Source organism: Corythoichthys intestinalis, chromosome 16, assembly GCF_030265065.1.
Source record: "Corythoichthys intestinalis isolate RoL2023-P3 chromosome 16, ASM3026506v1, whole genome shotgun sequence".
In the NCBI taxonomy this organism is placed as follows: Eukaryota; Metazoa; Chordata; class Actinopteri; order Syngnathiformes; family Syngnathidae; genus Corythoichthys; species Corythoichthys intestinalis.
Window position 1 is genome coordinate 24,256,492 of NC_080410.1, and position 23,528 is coordinate 24,280,019.

Genomic DNA, 23,528 nt, shown 5'->3' on the forward strand with positions numbered 1-23,528 from the left:
GAAGAACCTTAGTCCTCTTTTGATGATGTAATCAAAACACTGCAAGAAGCAACATACTGGCTGACACTGTCTTGCAAACACTACTGGCTCACAGCCAACATGCCCGCGGTTTGGAAGTATTTTGAGGTTATCAAAGAAATATGCTCGGACAGCAGTCTGTAAAATTCGTTCTGCTGAAGTGTCTCGAGGGGGCACAACGCCAGAGAATTATTTCACCTCAGGTTTAATCAGCCACTTGCCCGACAAAGAATATGACGAGTATAAAAAGCTCACAGAAATAAACAAACAAACAAAAAAGAAGACACTTAATAAATAAAGTTTATTGAATTGAATTTAATTGAATTGCCTTCTTGTGTGGCAGAGGCTTTCAAGAGGGTGAAAACGTTTCCTTGGGATAGTTCCCGAAGTTAGCTGGGATAGGCTCCAGCACCTCCGCGACCCTCGTGAGGAATAAGCCGCATGGAAAATGAGTTCCAGGGCAAAGGGCATTGATTGGAAATTAATGAAATAAAAACAAAAAATATTTTTTTTGATGAAATAAAAAATGAATTGTATACATGTGTATTATTCTGCCTTTCTGTTTTTGGCCAAGTGTTTCCAATATTTGGTTTTCGGTTTCAGCCAAGAATTTTGCTTTTGGTATACTGTACATCCCTAGTTTCTAGTCAGTTTGTGCAAGTCTGTATGACTGAGCATATCACTTTTCTCTTCAGGTGTCGCCACAGCGAAACAGTTGCCTCCATCTAGTCGCATTCTATCTGTAACGCAAGGTGCCTCAAACGGTGTTTTATGTTTATTAAAACACATTCCAATAGGTTACTGGCTTTGAAAACAGAGTGAAAAAACAGAGGGCTGGATGAGCTGTCGAGGCAGCAGAGCCCAAGGGTCTTTGTTTTCATACTCGGCTAGAGCAAATCTCCCTTGCCCCCCCTGCCTAAGAAATGCCGGCTGGCTAGCAACCGCACTGGCATATACAAAGCACAGTGATCAACGAGCGTGAGAAAAACATCACCGGGTGAGCACGAGTATGAGAATTATCGCAGCAGTCCAGAGCAACTCTGGTTCAGGTTTCCCTCTGGAAAAGGAGCGCCACCAGAGCTGGCACGCCAAAGGATCGCACCCTTGCGTAAATATAGCCAATTTAAAGGTGTCGCTGATACCGCTGCCGTGGAACTCGCATGATGAGATGCGACCAGTGCAGAAGTAGGGCAGCTGTCTGCCTGGCTTAAGTCCGGTCTGGAGGACCGCTCGAGTAAGTCTGAGAAAAGGGAATATTCATAACAAGGATCGTGGGTCTTGTTTTCCTATCAGACAATTTGGTTTTCAAGTTTTACTTCATATGTTCTGACGACTAAATGAGCTCTTTTGGGGACTTAAAATACTTTCTGCATTGGCGGAGTTTGACTTTGATGACCTTGAAACGCAGTGTCAGCATACATAAATATATATGTATATATATATATATGCATTTGGACAGAGCAGGAGACGTTCTTATTCTTAACACGCCTAATTGAACACAACGCAGAACATACTGTACGTATACCATTTGCAGCCACCACTGACAGTCATGGTTGCCCAACTTCCCATCATGCATTTGGGCCAAACAGTTAAGTCGCTACAGTATCATTTAGTGAAAGCACTACAAAAATAATATTCCTATCTCTCAAAAAAATAATGTTCACAAAAAGAAAAACACTCAATCCAAAGAGAACTGGCATTCCCAATCAAATAGCTATGCAAAATACACATAAATGTTAATAATGTTAATGCCATCTTGTGGATTTATTGTTATAATAAACAAATACAGTACTGATGTACAGTATGTTAAATATTTATGCCTGTATTGTGTCTTATCTTTCCATTCCAACAATAATTTACAGAAAAATATGGCATATTTTAGAGATGGTTTGAATTGCGATCAATTACGATTAATTAATTTTTAAGCTGTGATTAACTCGATTAAAATTTTTAATTGTTTGACAGCCCTATATATATATATATATATATATATATATATATATATATATATATATATATATATATATATACTCACCGGTCACTTTATTAGGTACACCTGTCCAACTGCTCGTTAACACTTAATTTCTAATCAGCCAATCACATGGCAGCAACTCAGTGCATGTAGACATGGTGTAAGACAATTTCCTGCAGTTCAAACCGAGCATCAGTATGGGAAGAAAGGTGATCTGAGTGACTTTGAACGTAGCATGGTTGTTGGTGCCAGAAGTGCTGGTCTGGGTATTTCAGAAACTGCTAATCTACTGGGATTTTCATGCACAACCATCTCTAGGGTTTACAGAGAATGGTCCGAAAAAGAAAAAATATCCAGTGAGCGGCAGTTCAGTGGGCGGAAATGCCTTGTTAATGCCAGAGGTCAGAGGAAAATGGCCAGACTGGTTCGAGCTGATAGAAAGGCAACAGTGACTCAAATAACCACCCATTACAACCAAGGTAGGCAGAAGAGCATCTCTGAACACACAGTACGTCCAACTTTGAGGCAGATGGGCTAAAGTAGCAGAAGACCACGCCGGGTGCTACTCATTTCAGCTAAGAACAGGAAACTGAGGCTAAAATTTGCACAAGCTCATCGAAATTGGACAATAGAAGATTGGAAAAACTTGCCTGGTCTGATGAGTCTCGATTTCTGCTGCGACATTCAGATGGTAGGGTCAGAATTTGGCGTCAACAACATGAAAGCATGGATCCATCCTGCCTTGTATCAACAGTTCAGGCTGGTGGCGGTGGTGTAATGGTGTGGGGAATATTTTCTTGGCACTCTTTGGGCCCCTTGGGACCAATTGAGCAGCGTTGGAACGCCACAGCCTACCTGAGTATTGTTGCTGACCATGTCCATCCCTTTATGACCACAATGTACCCAACTTCTGATGGCTACTTTCAGCAGGATAATGCGCCATGTCATAAAGCTGGAATCATCTCAGACTGGTTTCTTGAACATGACAATGAGTTCACTGCACTCAAATGGCCTCCAGAGTCACCAGATCTCAATCCAATAGAGCATCTGTGGGATGTGGTGGAACGGGAGATTCGCATCATGGATGTGCAGCCGACAAATCTGCACCAACTGTGTGATGCCAACATGTCAATATGGACCAAACTCTCTGAGGAATGCTTCCAGTACCCTGTTGAATCTATGCCACGGAGAATTGAGGCAGTTCTGAAGGCAAAAGGGGGTCCAACCCGTTACTAGCATGGTGTACCTAATAAAGTGGCCGGTGAGTGTGTGTGTGTGTGTGTATATATATATATATATATATATATATATATATATATATATATATATATATATATATATATATATATATCTCCCATAATTTTTGGACTATAAGCCACCACCCACCAAATTTGACATGAAAACGGTATTTGTTCATTGATAAGCTGCACTGGACTATAAACAGCAGCTGTCCTCACTGTATTATGGGATATTTACCCCAAAAGATTTTCATCAGTAACACGTTATTTGACAGCGGCATCATAAGACTGTCATAACACCAAATGAACCACCATGATCATTTATTCAATAAGCTTTATTTGGCCACCACTGCTCCCTTGGGGGAGACAGTCAACCTCTGCTGCCACCTGCTGACAACACCGTTGTCATCCAACATGTCTCCTAGCATGCATTGCAGCGCTACATATGTAAATAACAATCAAAATTCATGTTATGTGCTAATTATTTCTTCAGTTACTGTTCCAGTTGTTTCATTAAGTGCTAGCTATGGTATTTGGTAACACTTTATTTGACAGGGGTACCATAAGACTGTCATATGACAATCATAATTATGACATGAAACTGTCATGAGCATTAATGAATGCTTATAACCAATGTCTTAGTGTCATCCGGCAAATTATCTCTTTTAAATGGATGTAAAAGATCTGAGCTGGACATAAAGGGAGTTAGTGACATAATTTGCTGGATGATACTAAATGATATCTGTCATAAGCATTCAGTAATGCCCATGATAGAGTCATAAATTAATTATGACGGTCCTAAAACAGTCTTATGACACTGCTGTCAAATAAAGTGTTACCTATTAACTCAAACAAATCAACAAATAAGCCGCACTGGACTATAGACCCTACTCACCAACGTCACAGAATGACGTGTTGCTGTATCCAGCCGCCATATTGTCCGTCTCTGTTTAGCCCTATTCTCAATGGTTTCAATTAGTCGTTCAGTTTATAGAGCAACTCATGGAAGCCCCGGTGCTTTCAGACGCTGTAAACTCATTGGATGCGTTGCATAAAAGGCGTTATGTGGAAAAGCTTCAGTCTATCCATTCGCCAGATCCATATTTGATGCCTAAATCGATATTTTTCGACCCGCTGTCTTCGCCCTCTCTGCCTGACATCTGCTACCCTGATATCTACAACTATCTTGTCCACACAAAATCAGCCTATTCTCACGAAAGTTTGAAAAACTTTAAGAGCAGCACTCTAAGCAACATTACCCCGTGTGACCCTTTACTTCCAATTTTCTAAAAGGGCGACAATCCATAAAAAAAAAAAGTTGACTGCGATGGCCGACGCTTCAAGGATAGATGGATATTGGACTATTTCTTCAATAAAACACGCAACAACTGTGTCTGACTCATTTGCAAAGAGACAGTCGCTGTTTTCAAAGAGTTCGATGTGACCCGATAATGATATTATCGAACAAGACACGCTGACATGTACGACAACATTACAGGGAAGATACGCAGCGAGAAATTATAGCAACTTGAAGCTAATTTAATTTCACAGCAGCAGTATTTCGCAAGAGCCCGAGTGTCGAAAGAGAACGCCACAAAGACGAGACTGTTGAAATTATGAATTAAAAAAAATAATAAAGCAAATGTGACACACAGAAGGGCTTGCTAAAATTTGTTTAAATATATTGTTCTATGTATATCAGCCAAGGTAGCTCCCCGCATTTTTACCACACATAATCTGGCCCCCTTTGCAAAAGGTTTGGACACTCCTGTTTAACTGATGATCCGTAGACGAGGCCAGCTTCTTTCACTTGGTACCAGCTAAATATTATTCAAAATGTAATGATGGTGGAAGAAATAAGCATCTTGAATTTGAAACTGTATGTTGTCGGCGATTAGCCTCGCAATGATCTTAATTGTAGTTGTCAGCCCAAAACCCTCTAAATATATATTAAATGCATTTTACCAGATATAAAATGACTATTACATAATCTGTGGTAATCGTTTGGAGTAAAGATGCACCGATACCGATACTAGTATCGGCAGGGGGCGCCGATCCGGCCCGAAATGGTGGTATCGGTATCGGCGAGTACCAACAAAGACGGCGCCGATACCATTTACCGGTCCATTATTATAACATTTGACCACAGCCTTTTTCTCCTCCTAGCGCTCACTACACTCTGTCTCTGTGTTGTGTGATGACACGTGGACACCAAGCAGCTATCGCTATTGGCCTGCTCCAGACCAATGAGAGCGGGCCAATAACCACACCTGACCAATCAAAAGGGGGCTTTTTCATATGGACGAAAAACAAACCAGGAAATATGGCGGCGCCACGGCGGTCGGGAAATATTTCCAAATAGAAATCCCGTCAATTAAAATCAATGGCTGCATGCAAGATTTGCGGCCTGAAAGTTTGGAGATGTGGAGTTAAATCGGCCAGTTTCAATACCTCGAACTTGATAAAACATTTGAAGACGAAACGTGAACGAACACAATGAGTTTGAGCCTGCAAGAGCAGGACTGCTATCCAGAGGAAGAAGGCCGCTGGACCGGAGCAACAATCTCTGGTCAGTTCACTTCGTCTACTTTACTTTTATTGTCTTTTACTGAAAGAAATGCCGCAGTAATTTGGGAAGTGTTTCCAAAGTATTGTTGCCACCTTTCAGAAATAGAAATAAGGGACTCCCACCTCCCGAAAAAAAGGAGAGACGGGATGCTGTGGTCAATTATTATTACTTATAATTGTTAGCGTCCGCAAATGCGGAAACAAGGTTGAACCTCAAAGCAGACAACAAGCGGGGGATACATAAAAGGGTTCAATGATTGCAAACAAAAAATAACACGCGATGGCGGGACAGTAGAAATAACAAAAGGAGTCCGTGACAGCAGGTCGACGGACAAACTAAGACGATAGGCAGCGGTTACAAACGAGAGCAGCACACTAACAGAAAAACCCAATGCAGGGGCATAACAAGCAAATGTAGCGACATTATTGTGCCAGATGTCAAATAGCGATCAGCATGGCAAATATCTCGGCAGCCTTCTCTGAGATCACCCGTGCTTAAATGCTGCGTTGATGAGCCTGCATTTGATTCAAGTGCCACACCCCCACGCCCAGCAACAAAACACAATCTAACCAGCAGCAGAATGTGACAACAATTTCATGAAAGTTGCACTGTTTGGACTTTGAGAGGTTTAAAAAAGTTTATTCAGTTCATTCAGAGTTTATTATTATGAATTTATTTTTACTTTCTTACTGTTGGGCTAGTATTATACATGTTTTATTAATTTCACAAATTTAGCACTATTTTGGCCTTTGAGAGCGGAAGGTTTATTCAACTATTGTCTACTAGGGTTTAGTGTACTTTTTCCTGTTTTGCAAAGGTAAGCAACAGCCTGACAAAGCCTTGATAGCAATGATTTCACATCCAATTATGTAGCTCTTTGGAAGAAAAAAAAAAAAATTAAGGAAAAAAAAAAATATATATATATATATATATATATATATATATATATATATATAATCAGGGTGATATCGGTATGGTATCGGTATCGGCCGATACTGCACAGCCAGGTATCGGTATCGGGGCCCAAAAATGGTATCGGTGCAACACTAGTTTGGAGCCCAATTTTCTCGTCGAATTGCAGCAGTCCATCTCGCTCTCCTCTCCGGGTCTCTCGGAATACGGTAGAACTTCAAGTCTCTCCGTCTGTCTTCTCTGTTATTTCAACCAACCGCCACACACGCCTTCACCATTTTGATTATTAATGTTAACGAGCAGAAAAACACGCCATAATAGGAGGAATTTACGTAGCGGTAATGCGTCAACACGACGAGTTGACGGACAATATGGCGCGGAGGCGTGGTTGTGATGTCATGTGAGTCGGGTCTATAGACTGCAGGATTCAAAATGAGGGAGAAAAGTAGCAGCTTATAGCCCGAAAATTAATGTACATATATGTGTATATAAATAAGTAAAGTTAAAGCTCAGTTGTTGTTGAAACTTTTGAAAGCTTAGGTTTAAAGAAATTTTAAATATCCATCTGTCCTGTAGTTTTGGCTATGCAAAGTAAAGGACCGTCTCTAAGGTGCTAGTCATGTGATCTGCGATGTTCTGTCATGATAGATCTCAGCTACTCTCATTTTATTGCAATGTTTTTCCTTATTCAGATTTGTTTCAAGACTACAGTTACAGTTAGACTTCACTTTGATGGTAATTGCAGTTATTGCAATTTTGTTGTTTTATCACAATAGATTGGATTATTTACATTTCAAAACCAGAAGCCATTCATTTGCGAATGTGATTGCACTTTAGTTAACATATTTAAATGTTCAGATATTAAGATTTGAATGAGGCAAAATAACATGCTTTTTCCCTCAAATATGTTGTTATAATCATTTATTTCGGATGTACTGTAATTATTTTCTGTATAAAAATTAATTTGGTGGTCAAAAACTCTTTTTTCAAACTTGAGTCTTGAAAAAGAGGGGGTCGTCTTATAATCACGATATTAACAGATCTAACATTTTTGAATAAATTCATAATGCAGATCATTGTTCGAAATACCCATGCAGCCAAAACAATGTCACACCAAAAACTATTGAATGCATGAGTCATAAATTGTGTTTTTATTGGTATGATAAGCAGGCACCATTGACTTGCGCTAGCTTGGCCACTCCAAAGCTCTGAAACTAAAGAAAACCTAACAGAAGTTGTTGAAATCAACTCCACCAACTAATTAACTGTTAACTCAAAGATTAAGCCTTCTGTCAAAAATTCTGAACCTCCCCTTTAAATTCATTTATAGGAAAGTCAATTACATGCAATGACTTTATTTGGCCACCCGGAGGGCAGTGCCCGATCTGCACCCAATGAATCTCCGCCTATGACTTTCTGGTTATCTTAAAATTCAAAATTTTATACATTGAAGAAATCCCACCCTGAGAAAATCCGCAATTATGTAATTTTCCAGAATTTGTCATAACGCCACCTAATGGGTAACTGAAAATGTATCCAAAGATGATCAGGTGGAATCATTAGATGTTTTTCTGTATCCAGACTGCTGACCAAGTTTTCATCTAAAACATCCATGTGAGTGTCAGTGACTCGATGTGACTCTTGACTAATTGTTACGGGAGACTTGAACACTCACTGGAGTAAGATCATAGCTTGGAAGAGGTGTGTCAAAGCATAAAGCAGAAGTTTACCAGCACCTTTGATTTGTGATAAATGAATCCGCCGGCTACGTATAGTTTTTTTTTTTTTTTTTTTTTCATTATCCATCACATTCCACATACAGTGAGGAGAGCCAGCAGCTTCGAGGTCACGCACCCACCCACACACACAGTAGCTACACCCACAATAGATTTTGTTTGCATAAAACTCCAGTTTATGTTGGCCGGGTCATTGTGTCCACAAATGAACCCCGGGTTAGAACACTCTTTATTTATAATGTAAGTGGGAAGGCAAAATCAACATGAATTACAATTTGGGGAAAAGTGTAACACTCCGACAACACAAGGAGACCACATTATTTTCCCGGATTCTTTTTTGGTTACTCAAAATTTGGTACAATATTTTGTGCACTACAAAAATACATTCAACTAGGACGCTGTCTTTGGTGTGAGTAAAAAAAGCTTGCCTGTTCAGTGTGACAATCAACATCCTTTTCATCGCCTCTACTCTGTTTCGCCAATGAGTCCTCCAAGTGTAACACTATAACCTCGCTGGCTGTCAATGTGTTTTGTGTTAAAATAAAAGGGTGATTCAAAAGCGTTGCCCTCCTAACGACGACAACACATGCCGTTAAAAAGATATTTCAACGTCCAGCCGCTCCTCAGGGGTCCTGACAGGTGCTGTTCAAACTCAGCAGGTGTCTTTTTTCAGTGGGTGGGTTTTGTATGTGGTGGGTGTGTAAATGATGAAATCAAGGAAATAAAAACATGACCCTCTTCCGTTCAAGGTGGCCTACTCCCACACATAAATATTGCCCATTAAATTACAGCACTCGTAATATGGTAGCTTATGAAATGAGGGCTTCCTATGTTGTAGTCACCACCTAAAGTGCATTTAGCAGCCCATTGTCGCAACGTTAATGCAGTTAAGCACGACATAAAATGCACAGTAGACTCAAATATTCATAAGAGCACCTGTTGTCACAGAGTCTATCATGCATCATGAAGTTCAGTAGTTTTAATGCAGACTTTACAATCAAAGACAAGATCAAAGAGTCTCCATTTAACCTGAAATGTATCATATTATCAAAAACAATCTTCAACTGACTTTAAACTACAATGATCCCTCACTACTTCGGGCTTCAAACTCTGCGCCTTCATTTTCCATCGCGTTTTTTTTTCTTCTTTCAACTAAAAAATATATAAATAAATACAGACGAGCTGTCCCGATCCGATCACGTAGTCTCACTCTCCCTCCTGCCGCTTTTCTTGGTCAGGCAGTGCACTGGAGTTGCTTATAAATTTAACAATGATTGACAGACGTTAAGGTTTGATCTTGCAAGAGATGCTGGAAAGCTGAAACTTCAAAGCACCGCATGCGTCAATCATCGTTTAACTGGTTAAACAGCTGCTGTCGCAACTCATTGTGTTTAAAGTGCCTGTGACACGAAAAAGCATGTTTATTTCATAATACACGCGGTATTTTATGCCCCTGAATGATATGGACCGCTTGGATGTGTGTGGAAGCGATCGCTATATTTATTTAGTTTTTTGAATCCCGCGCCATGAAAATGAGTGACTTCCGGCTTCGGTCTTGCATTGAGGAGGAGGGCGCTGTGACGTGTACGGTAGAAGACGTCCTCTTCACTATACAGTGTACTGTTGTGTATGAGGACGAAGGATTCAGCTGATTTTGCGGATTAATACGTTTATTTTTCGCATCACGCCAGCCAAACGGCTGCAGAAAAATCATTCTGTGTGCGGGAGAGGCGTATGCGCCTTTTTGGAGTTTCAAAAGGTTCCCATTCACCGTGGATATTTACTGTGGGACCATTGGACTTACGAGGAAGTGAGTAAACATCTTGTTTTGTATTATGTCAAATACGAATACAGTGATTACAAAGTAAACACTACAAAATTCCTTTAAATAAAGGACTACTTACATTTGATCATTGATAGGCATGTAAAAAGCTCTCCTCATGCTCATTAGCAGTTAGCTGTTAGCACGTTAGCTTCACAACAACTCCAGCCACCCTCCTCCCAGGAACGAACTGTAAATTGCTCTCCGCCGGGCGGTTTGCCAATCCGCGAAGACAATCGACAACCGGGTCGTCATGTCAAATAATCCAGGCTAGTTACGTGTGATTTTCCACTTCAAAGATTTTGAAACATCCCTCGGTTCGGGTTAGCATGTCGGCTAGCTGTCACTCCTTCTGGTTTGTTTACATTCTCCGAAGCCGGGGAAGGGAAATGACATATGTCCGATTTAGGTGTCATAAAATATCGTTCGGGAGGTGCGACAGTAAAGGTGAAGTCGACAGTTTTGACCATTATGGAGTAATTTTGCCATGTCGTCTTGAATAAATGGATTTTTATTATTTCATATTCCATTTAGCACAGGATTGTTATTTGTCATGACCATGCCATTTATTTAGCAATTGGGGAAAATACTTGGATAAAAAGAATATCCTGTAAAAATATGGAAGTAAAGAGACAGAAACAATGACATTTTGCCGCTCTCTTCGTCGCATTTTCCTCATTGTGAATAGTTCCCCCTCGACGGGCTGACTGGTCCTTCTCAAGCCATTTATATAGCTATTGGGGAAAAATAATTGGATAAAAAGAATATCCTGTAAAAATATTGGAGTAGAGAGACTGAAACAATGACATTTTGCGGCTCTCTTTGTCGCGTTTTCCTCGTTCTGAACAATTCCCCCTCAATGGGCTGAATAGTAAAACCGATAAGCCCAGTCTACCGCTGACGTCATCCACCTGTTGGGGACGCTAAAGCCCTATAATGGTAGGCGTGGCTAACCGGCAGATTAAAAGACTAATTTCTCGTCATCTGCGCTTTGCTAAATTGTTGTATATAGTCGAATCGTCTCAAAATATGATTCTGATTCACATAATAATGCCATTTAAGACTTTTTTTCTGGTGTCATATGCTCTTTAAGTGAGCAGCTTGAGTGGATTTGAGTGGACTCACTCAATGAAGCATTTAATAACTACAAGCATTTTTCAACTTTTCTTGTTTGAAAACAATTCGGTGGGACAGTAACATGTTTAAAACTAATCATAATTATTACATTTGAAGTGCTTAAAAACCTTAATTAATATTATATATATATATGGTACATATAAATGTTTGTTTTTTATTATAATTTGGAGAAAAGTGAGAAAACATGTCTATCTCTTTCCAATGCTAAATCTGAATAAATACACTGAACACACCAGTGTTGTTTTCGTCAACGATGAATATAACAAAAAAATTTCGTCTACGAACCCTTTTTTCATGAAAATGAGGAGACGATAACGAGCTAAAACGTGTCCTGAGACCAGGGGTCGCGTTAACCGAATATTTTCCGTCGTTGACCGGTTTTTTAAAACGGTGACGGAAAAAAATTGAAGTCCATCTGTCGTTTTGACAGGTTGCAATTCACACCCCAGACCACAGGGTGGCGAGTGAGCATATTAATTAGCTATTGTCTCTCTTGATGCATGACGTCGTTGGCCTTACTCGGAAAAATGTCAAGGCAACTGAGTGTTTGCCTGGCACGGCCAGACTGTTCTCCCTGTATTTTTCAAACACTGAGAGAAAAGTCTGGGACCCAGCCCATTAACGGCCTCTCGAGTAGGTACAAAATCAATCGACAAATCAGATTTGTTTATTTGCGTGACGTGTTCTTCATGAGCAACGTCACTCTTGCGCACCGAAAGTCTCTACAAGAACACGGATGCTGAACGGGAGAGCCGAGAATATGTTCCAATCCGCGGTAAATTCAGTTTTAAATGAGCTAAAACACATCGACAAGAGTCATTGACAACAGTCTGTCTCGCGCTATCCATGTTGAATAAACTCCGCTCTCCTCGTATGTTTACTTCCGCGCGCAAGTCCCACGTCCTGCCCTCGTCGCTTTGCTAATGGCACGTCTGCCCGTTGCTGACTGGTGCACTCCGCTGTCTGTTTGCCTCTTGTTAAGCTTGGTCGGACAGAATATTAATTAAAAATGAATGAAAACTAAATACTATTGAATATGTCATTATTATCATTTTAAAAATGTAAGTGACGGGTAAAAATAGATTATGACCAGATTTTTATGACACTGTCAGTCAAAATGACAGACAACGAAAAAGTCTAGCGCAACCTCTGCCTGAGACTAAAACGTAATGACACGACTGCCATTTTTCATCTGACGAGACGAAAATGTGCCATAGTGTCCATCATATGTTCACAGTGTGTGAATCGTAGCTAACATGACGTGCTGTGCCCCCCAACTAAAGCTACTAGTGTCCTCTCCAGTGTCCCAATTGCTTGTTTTGGGACACACACAGTAAAATTTGTCTTATCTTGGAAAGAGAGAATATGCAATGCTGCTTTAGCCTTTAAAGGTCTGTTCTGAGTGATCATCACACACTAAATGTAACTCCTAGCGTTAGCATAGCACTCACGTTTGCGTTATTATTAGGATTATTTTGGACAGTGAGCGTCCTCTTAAACTTTTTTTACATACAGTTCGTGGCATCCAGGCGGGTATAATTAATTGAAAATAATGTACTGTTTTCCTGCTGAGTGTGTATTATCACCAAGTTAGAGTTGTCCTTGATACTACAATATAAACAGTCGGAAACCTATATTTATTTATTTATGGAGTGAAACTTTCGAATTTTACAGACAAAAATAAAACTAGACAAAATGAGTGCTAGTTTTCGGCAACAAAAACTAGAAGAACACAAATAAATTTTGAAATGTTAAAATATAACTAAGCCTAATAAGTATTAACGTCCATAAGGATTTAAATGGGCTGCCAAAAACAACACTGGAACACACACAAACACACACACAAATTTGTTTTGGGTGGCGGTATGCTACTTTCCCGTTTTTCACTTATCACGGTGGGTTCTGTTCCCCATTAACCGTGAAAAACGAGGGATCACTGTAGTTCAGATAACCCAAAATCGGTGCAATTACCGTATTTTTCGGACTGTAAGTTGCACCTGAGTATAAGTCGCATCAGCCATAAAATGCCCAACGAAGAGGAAAAAAAACATATCTAAGTCGCACCGGAGTATAAGTCGCATTTAGGGGGATATTTACTTGACAAAATCTAACACATAGAACAGATATGTCATCTTGAAAGGCAATTCAAAATAAAAATACAATATAGAACAATGTGCTGAATAAGTGTACAGTATGATAATGTTACATGATGCATGAACAACGAAATGCGAACGTGGCCGGTATGTTAACGTAACATAGCTATTATTTATTAATAGTTATTCAGATAACTATAGCATAACGAACATGCAAAAAAGTTTACCAAACCATCAGTGTCACTATAAAACACCAAAATAACATGTGAAATGATATCATAACGTGTTAATAATTTCACACATAAGTCGCTCCTGAGTATAAGTCGAACTCCCAGCCAAACTATGAGAAAAACTGCGACTTATAGTGCGAAAAATACGGTATCTTCCTTAAGAACTTGATATACGTTTTAGAATGTTACAATAACCTAGTTTTTTTCTGCACAAATTTATTTGATTTGTCAATGACTTATCATGTGTTTTCGTCAACATCAATGACATTTTATCATTCAAATAAGACACTTACAACACAGCATAAGACTGAAAAAGACAGACTACAGTTAAGGATCAAAACTAAATAACCTCTGACGTTTATCAGTACACTGGTCAACTTATTTGAGTACATCTTCTTTGATTGAACTCTTGATGATCTTTGACATCTACTAACCCATTTGCAAACTTCTAATTAGGTCTCCCCTTTCAACCATTTTGTGGGCAAGCCAGTGTTAAATAGGTTATGTAAAGTAAAACATGTATAGCATTTCAACATGTGCAGGTGATCTTCCATGTGTGATGTTTGTTAGGGTTTTAAATTGTATTTTATGTTTTATTTGTTGCAATGACTTTTATTGCAGTGCAATTCCCCCCTAGTTTATTGTATAGTACTTTCCTGCCTTTTATTTATTGTTTACTATATTTTGCTTTGTTGTAAAGCACTTTAATGACCTCTCAGGTTTTTGTAAAAGGCTATAGAAATACATTTGAATTTTCCTTACAGTATATTCATTAAAATGCTGGGAAAACAGTACAACATTATGAATTTACAGAACAACAGTCTTAAAGTTATGGCGCTGAATAAATTGTAATATGCGTTTAATAATAAATAAGGTAACTCACCAAGCCTACGAATGGGATCTGTGGTCTTCTCCGTCACTTTTGCTCTGGACTCCCTGGCGGAGGTGACCGGTGATTTGCCGCTGCGAGCCAACATGATGGCCGAAAGAGGCTCGCGTCTGGCCGGCTTGGGTTAGAAGCGACTCGCTGCTTGCAGCCAGGTGCCTCCGTGTACTCGCTCTGGCCCCAAAAGAACCTGCAAGCGCTACCGAGCAAAGATGGGAGGGAGGGAGAGAAAAGAAAGGGAGGGAGAGAGGGAGGAAGGAGGACTCCTTGCGGTTCCACCCCGGCGTAGCGCCCCCGTGCCTGCGCGTAATTTGAGTCCCACAGCAGGCGCACATTTGCGCAGCTTTTCCGCCTGCAACAGCACAGCAACCTGACGCTTCTCAAGTCACTCACATAGCCCGGCCACTTCTGTCCGTTATTTTTAAATGCTCCAGATAATATATAGAGCGGCTCAGAATTTTGATTACTTCAATGCCTGTTACTCAATTGTATTCAAATTACAAATAGTTTACTTGACATTTTAAAAAAGTCTCAAAGCATAAAAATATGTACTAGTTTATGTATTCAAACGGCATCACTTCATTTAAGTATGTCTTTTCATTTACTAAGCATGATTTGACAATTTTGGCAAGTAATCCAACTGGAGGCAATTCCCCACCTGGCACACAGGTGTCCCCTGTACTATAATATTAATGTAATATTAAGACTTTGCCGGTAAAAGGTTGTTTATAACAGCTGTAAAGCAATAAAACAAACAAGAAAAGTGAATGAAATGAACAATTTCTTAAAAATTTTATAAGGGGTAAAAATTATTTTTCGAACAGATCCATAAGCGGAGTTTAAGGGGGGGGCAGGTGGGCCAGGCCCCCCCGGTGGCCGAAAAGGGTCATTACATGTAATTGACTTTCTTATATATGGCGGAAAACACAAACAAGACTGAAAAAGCAGTTTCTAAGCGGCTTTATTTATTGATTTTTTTTTTTTTTTACAAGAAAGTGCACAAACATTAACCATTTTAAAGTGAGTACTTATTTCTCTTAATACAATACAATACAATACAATTTACACTGGTGGAATGAATTCCACATTTTCTGGACACAAAGTGTCTTTAGATATAAGACTTCTTTTAACCAATATACTTTGTTTTCACAGTGTTACCTCCCTTGTGCAACTCTTAGTGACAGGTGGAAATCAAAACTGCTCTTGATCACTTTTTACCTATGGCGTATATTGCCGAGCACACGCGCATACACGCCTGTCGGCTCCCAGGCAGCACTTGCAACAACAGATTTCTGGACTATTTCGCATGTTTGTAGTGTTACCGCTGTACTTAATCATGGTTTTACACATTCTGCATATGAAATACATGATATAATAGCAAATTAGCTTATTAGCTTAGCGCTCAGCGCTAACTATTAACATCTCAAAAACAACAACAGCAAAGGCTAAACTGTACAAGAGGGTTTGTGTACTCACATCTTATAGACGCACACAGGTCTTAGCAACACACTCAGGACATTTTTCAATTGAAATGCCTTAAAAGTACTGCTGAACATCTGAAAGACAAGGTGCAACGAACTATCTCTCTTTCCCACTCGCTCTAAAAAATAACTTGCGCACCGGGTCGCGCCCCTGCGCCTGCCTGTCTCGTACACAAATTTATTTTCCAATCTTTTAAAAAGAGGCAAATCTCTCTCCCAGTAACCAGGAGCATGCAACAAAACGTGCGTGAGTCTGTTAATGGTGTCCAGGTGGCAGATGTGTCTTGAATTATGTTCCGCTACTAGCGGCTGTCATAAAGTTATGAGGGAAAATCATCGTTTTTGAACCTTTTATGAATCGTAGTTGAATCGTCACGCGTCGAATCGCGATGCATGTAATAATCACATCATGTAATAATCAATAAGCACGTATGTACAAGCATGGGCTAAGCTACTATCTGAGGATTTATCTTGTAAGATTATTGCTGACACTACATTTCGGGGTCATCAACTTGTTTTGCCCACCCCTGACACAAAAGTCAAACTCCGCCTATGCAGTTCTCTCACTCATATTCGACATGACAAGCTGAGATTCATCTTCTAATATTTATGTTCTATTTAAAAACTGTGATCTCAAATCCAAAGCAATGCGAGGCCGCCATCTACAGAGGAGGTTGACGTATGAGAATTAGCCCTCTTGTGGCTTGGAAAGTAACAGGCAGGAATAACTTCTTTATACACCACGGTGTTGATTTTGCTATCTACTCTCGCTATAAATCTTACACTCACCCACCCACACCCCAACACACAACCACACTGAGTAGAACCCCAAACATTTTTAAAAATGTCATTTTACAGTTGCTCGTGCAAATGTAACTGAAATTAAAAGAAGGGCGTAGGTTAGGTAGGGACGATATGACAGCATACTGTAGCTTGCATGTACACTTTTTGCTGGGGACGGGACATTTATAAGCCCAAAAAGACTGGGTGAACAAAGGTCAGGGCTAAATTTCTCACCAATATGAACCTACTTAATAGACAGGCAAAATGATCAATGCAAAATAAATCTGTGTATTGGTTCAGGTGATACACCGTTCAAACCTTTGTTTTCAAAAACTACTGGAGAAACAATTTGAAAACTTCCAGAATAAATGTCTGGATTATTTTTTAGCAAATTTAAATTTAAACACAAATTATAGTAACATACACAAGAAATACGAACCTGTTAATCATCAATTAACTATCTATAAGGGGGTAATCCTTAGTTCACTACATTTCTTACATTTTAATTAACGTTAACAGTAGAAAGCATACAGGAGGATATTTCTCTCAACACAGCTTCCTCCTCAAGTTCGAGAAATTCACACAGATTAATGTTATGCTAACTCTGAATAGAATAGGTCTTTATTGTCATTGTCAACAACAGAACATTTTGAACAACAAAATTGGACGTAGCACTCCAGTATAAACATAAGTATTTGATAAATAAATAGAAAAATACATGCTCTAGAGCTTTAAGTGCATAATTATAGCTTACTTAGACTGAAATATGTACATGACGGAAATAGAGCAATACTGTCCTAACTTTAGCAGCGTCATTTGTGCAAAGAGTAGAATATGAATTAAAAAAAAAAAAAGAAACATTCTATAAATAGAAAAGTGGTCCAAGTAATGTGCAGGTTCACGGTTTAACCAAGTTAAAAGGTGTTTCTAAGGAGTTTATTGTTTTTTGGTGTTTTAGGTAGTAATGGCCATGGGAAAGAAGCTGTCTCTCAACTTGTTAGTACTTGTTTTGCAGGTCGGACTTTCAGTAGCAAAATTAGTGGTGTGTTCCCCACCGCCACAGCATTTATGTCTTTTTCATTACTTACAGCGCCTGCTGCTGGCGAAAAAAACACTTCTTATCTCCCTCTTCTTCGAAGTGGGTGGAGGAGGCGGCATGTTGTATTTCTGTGAATGCATGTGTGTGTGTGTGTGTTGGGGGGGTCAAGTCATCAGCCAATCAAACATGCATTTGAGGGGAAAAAATGGACTGGCACATACAGCAAGTGAAAAGGGGTCAATGTAAGTCTGAACATAATGAAAGCACTGTAAGTCACTTAATGGTCGGGTCAATTCTATCCTTACAACATATGGGAAGACAATCTAAATGACCTAAATAACTGAAATCATTATATAATGCAAATAAGGATGTTTAAAAGTTGGTGGGGACAATTTGAGCACCCTGAAAAACTGGTAGTGTTGTCCCTACCGTCCCTATGCAAGTCTACGCCCTTGGTTAAATGTCATTTTAATTTACTATTGTTACAATTAGGGTGTTTTTAACTATGTTTTTGCTCCGATCCTGCAGATTCAAGACACAATGTAACAGATGCAGCAAAGCATCTGCAAAACATACCAGAGGTAGGGTTGCCACCTGTCCCTTAAAATAAGGAACGATCCGAAATTGGGAATTAAATGCCGCGTTCTGCATTGAACTAATACGGAATATAAATAAATAGATACATTTCTATGCATTTGAGGAGTTTTGGGGATATCCCTTTTTTTCTCTGCCTGTACAGCTTTGGGTGCGAGGGGGGCGTCCCATATTTCTTATTTCTGAAAGGTGGCAACCCTAGCAGAGCCTCCTCCTTGTTTAACAGTAGGGACTGTGTTCTTGGTTTGCTTCATTTTTGCATCCGTGACCTTGCAAGTTAAAGTGCCTTCTCTTAAGTTCTAATTTGCCTCTTCCGTTTAAAGGACATCCTCACAAAAGCATTTTAGACTGTCAAAATGCTTTTTGGGGGGGTTGCAATCTACTGCAATATTATATTGGGATATTAGAACTAGAAGAATTTTCACCAGATGACTTGAATAACTTTGTTTGGGAAAGGCCTGATAGATTGAAAAAAAAATTAAAATTGCTATATACACTCACCGGCCACTTTATTAGGTACACCTGTCCAACTGCTCGTTAACACTTAATTTCTAATCAGCCAATCACATGGCGGCAACTCAGTGCATTTAGGCATGTAGACATGGTTTAAGACAATCTCCTGCAGTTCAAACCGAGCATCAGTATGGGGAAGAAAGGAGATTTGAGTGACTTTGAACGTGGCATGGTTGTTGGTGCCAGAAGGGCTGGTCTGAGTATTTCAGAAACTGCTGATCTACTGGGATTTTCACGCACAACCATCTCTAGGGTTTACAGAGAATAGTCCGAAAAAGAAAAAATATCCAGTGAGCGGCAGTTCTGTGGGCGGAAATGCCTTGTTGATGCCAAAGGTCAGAGGACAATGGCCAGACTGGTTCGAGCTGATAGAAAGGCAACAGTGACTCAAATAACCACCCATTACAACCAAGGTAGGCAGAAGAGCATCTCTGAACGCACAGTACGTCCAACTTTGAGGCAGATGGGCTACAGCAGCAGAAGACCATGCCGGGTGCCACTCCTTTCAGCTAAGAACAGGAAACTGAGGCTACAGTTTGCACAAGCTCTTCGAAATTGGACAATAGAAGATTGGAAAAACGTTGCCTGGTCTGATGAGTCTCGATTTCTGCTGCGACATTCAGATGGTAGGGTCAGAATTTGGCGTCAAAAACATGAAAGCATGGATCAATCCTGCCTTGTATCAACGGTTCAGGCTGGTGGTGGTGGTGTAATGGTGTAGGGAATATTTTCTTGGCACTCTTTGGGCCCCTTGGTACCAATTGAGCATCGTTGGAATGCCTCAGCCTACCTGAGTATTGCTGCTGACCATGTCCATCCCTTTATGACCACAATGTACCCAACTTCTGATAGCTACTTTCAGCAGGATAATGCGCCATGTCATAAAGCTGGAATCATCTCAGACTGGTTTCTTGAACATTCCAATGAGTTCACTGTACTCAAATGGCCTCCACAGTCACCAGATCTCAATCAAATAGAGCATCTTTGGGATGTGGTGGAACGGGAGATTCGCATCATGGATGTGCAGCCGACAAATCTGCACCAACTGTGTGATGCCATCATGTCAATATGGACCAAACTCTCTGAGGAATGGTTCCAGCACCTTGTGTAATCTATGCCACAAAGAATTGAGGCAGTTCTGAAGGCAAAAGGGGTCCAACCCGTTAATAGCATGGCGTACCTAATAAAGTGGCCGGTGAGTGTATATTGCCAAGGCTCCATACTTTTTGCATTGGTTGCACCTAACTTTCTTCTTAAGGAGCACCAGCACAAAATGTAGGCGCACCCACATTTTTCATAGCATCACCTTTAACGCCATACTTTTAATCACTCTCCATAACATTCATATAAATCGTTCATTCATTCATCTTCTGAACCACTTATCCTCACAAAGGCATAGGCGGAGTTTGACTTTTGGGGCAGGGGGGGCACAAAATGTTGATGACCCCAAAACGTAGTGTCAGCAATAAAATTAACTTACAAGAATATTTATAATAATAAATTGACAATGAGTGTTTTTTGTTTCCCATCATTCTTGAGGGGAATTCTCAATCAGGCTGCTTAAGGCAATACTTTTTGCTAAGATCGTCATCCATTGAATATGGTACGCCCGTCGGTGTCGGGCTAGTGTAGTTACTCCAGTCAAAAATTGTATCCCCTGGGCGGAGCCATACGGAGGTAGATTTGTGTCTTTATTCATCCATCCATCCATCCATCCATCCATCCATCCATCCATCCATCCATCCATCCATCCATCCATCCATCCATCCATCCATCCATCCATCCATCCATCCATCCATTTATCCATCCATCCATCCATCCATCCATCCATCCATCCATCCATCCATCCATCCATCCATCCATCCATCCATCCATCCATCCATCCATCCATCCATCCATCCATCCATCCATCCATCCATCCATCCATCCATCCATCCATCCATCCATCATCTTCCGCTTAGTCCGGGGTCGGGTCACGGGGGCAGCAGCTTTAGCAGGGAAGCCCAGACTTCCCTCTCCCCAGCCACTTCAGCCAGCTCCTCCGGCGGGATTCCAAGGCGTTCCCAGGCCAGCCGAGCGACATAGTCTCTCCAGCGTGTCCTGGGTCGACCCCGGGGCCTCCTGCCGGAGGGACATGCCCGGAACACCTCTCCAGGGAGGCGTCCAGGAGGCATCCGAACCAAATGCCCGAGCCACCTCAACTGGCTCCTCTCAACGCGGAGTAGCGGCTCGACACCAAGCCCCTCCCGGATGACCGAGCTTCTCACCCTATCTCTAAGGGAGAGCCCGGACACCCTGCGGAGGAAACTCATTTCGGCCGCTTGTATCCGGGATCTTGTTCTTTCGGTCACGACCCACAGCTCGTGACCATAGGTGAGGGTAGGAACGTAGATCGACCGGTAAATCGAGAGCTTCGCCTTTTGGCTCAGCTCCTTCTTCACCACAACGGACCGGTGCAGTCCGCATCACTGCAGACGCTGCACCGATCCGCCTGTCAATCTCCCGCTCCCTCCTACCCTCACTCGTGAACAAGACCCCAAGATACTTGAACTCCTCCACTTGGGGCAGGATCTCATCCCCGACCCGGAGAGGGCACTCCACCCTTTTCCGGCTGAGGACCATGGTCTCGGATTTGGAGGTGCTGATCTTCATCCCAACCGCTTCACACTCGGCCGCGAACCGCCCCAGTGAGAGTTGGAGGTCACGGCTTGATGAAGCCAACAGCACTAAATCATCTGCAAAAAGCAGAGATGCAATGCTGAGGCCACCAAACCGGACACCCTCAACGCTTCGGCTGCGCCTAGAAATTCTGTCCATAAAAATTATGAACAGAATCGGTGACAAAGGGCAGCCTTGGCGGAGTCCAATCCTCACTGGGAACGAATTCGACTTACTGCCGGCAATGCGGACCAGACTCTGACACCGGTCGTACAGGGACCGAACAGCCCTTACAGGGGGGCTCGGTACCCCGTACTCCCGGAGCACCCTCCACAGGACTCCCCTAGGCACACGGTCGAACGCCTTCTCCAAATCCACAAAACACATGTGGACTGGTTGGGCGAACTCCCATGCACCCTCGAGGACCCTGCCGAGGGTGTAGAGCTGGTCCACTGTTCCACGGCCGGGACGAAAACCACATTGCTCCTCCTGAATCCGAGATTCGACATCCCGACGGACCCTCCTCTCCAGCACCCCTGAATAGACTTTACCGGGGAGGCTGAGGAGTGTGATCCCTCTATAATTGGAACACACCCTCCGGTCCCCCTTAAAGGGGGACCACCACCCCGGTCTGCCAATCCAGAGGCACTGTCCCCGATGTCCACGCAATGTTGTAGAGGCGTGTCAGCCATGACAGCCCCACAACATCCAGAGCCTTTAGGAACTCCGGGCGGATCTCATCTACCCCTGGGGCCTTGCCACCGAGGAGCTTTATTATTCAATCAAAACACAGTTGCTTCAATCAAAATATATATTTTCAACCAAAAGAAAAGTCGCTTCAATTAAAAAAAAATGTGTTTGAATGCAAAAATAAAATTGAAACTCAAAATGCATGTGAAAGCTATTTTTCTTTGATTTTTTTTTTCTTTGTTTGATTGAAGTCGGTTTTTTTTTTTTTGATTGAAGCAACTTTTTTGATTGATGTAATGTCGATTTGCGTTTGCGCCACATTTTGGCTAGGACATTTTTGTCTTTATTATTCAATCGAAAAATAAGTTGCTTCAAAAATATATATTTTTTTTTTCCAAAAAGAAAAATCACTTCAAACAAACAAAAAAAAATTCAATCATGGAAAAAGTTTTTGAATGCGAAAAAATATTTGAGATTGCAAAATTTGCATTTGTACACCTCATTTTTCTTTGAAAAAGTTTTCTTTGATTGAAGAAATCATATTTTGTGTTTGGGCCATATTATGAGTAGGACAGTTGTGTCAAAAAAGTTGCTTCAATCCAAAAAAAATTTTTTTTCAATCAAAGAAAAAAATTATTTGAAAAATATAACTGCCCTTCCCTAATTTTTTGGGGGGGGGAAATTATATGAAAAGCAAATGACCGTCTTAGTTGCTAGTCACATGATCTGTTCGAAAAATAATTTTGACCCATTATAAAAATATATTTTTTGTTCATTTCATTCATTTTTGTTGCAGTTTTATTGCTTTAGACTTTTATATATATAGGAAAGTCAATTATATGCAATGACCATTTTTGGCCACTGGGGGGGCCTGCCCCCCCCCTTATAATCCGCTTATGCACAAAGATCGAAGGGGTGCTGGAGCTTATCACAAATAACTCTAGGCAGAATGCGGGGTACACCCTGAACAGGTTGCCAGCCAGTCGCTGGGCACACAACCATTCATGCACACACTCACACCTACGGACAATTTGGGGTGTTCAATCAGCATACCACGCAGTATTTTGGGATGTGGCAGGAACCCAGTGAAAACCCACGCAGGCATGGGAAGAACATGCAAATTCCACACAGGAAGGCCGAAACTGGAATTGCACCCA

The 23,528-nt window shown here is 41.0% G+C and overlaps 1 protein-coding gene across 1 annotated transcript in view; it reads right to left on the reverse strand.

The window, feature by feature from the left end:
* plcd3a (phospholipase C, delta 3a) overlaps window positions 1-14,797 on the reverse strand; it is a 79,230-nt gene extending 64,433 nt beyond the window's left edge. The window contains exon 1 of the mRNA XM_057861494.1: window positions 14,611-14,797. Coding sequence (XP_057717477.1) covers window positions 14,611-14,704 — 94 coding nt within the window. The 5' untranslated portion in view covers window positions 14,705-14,797. The remainder of the gene's footprint in view (window positions 1-14,610) is intronic.
* Window positions 14,798-23,528: the final 8,731 nt, after the last annotated feature.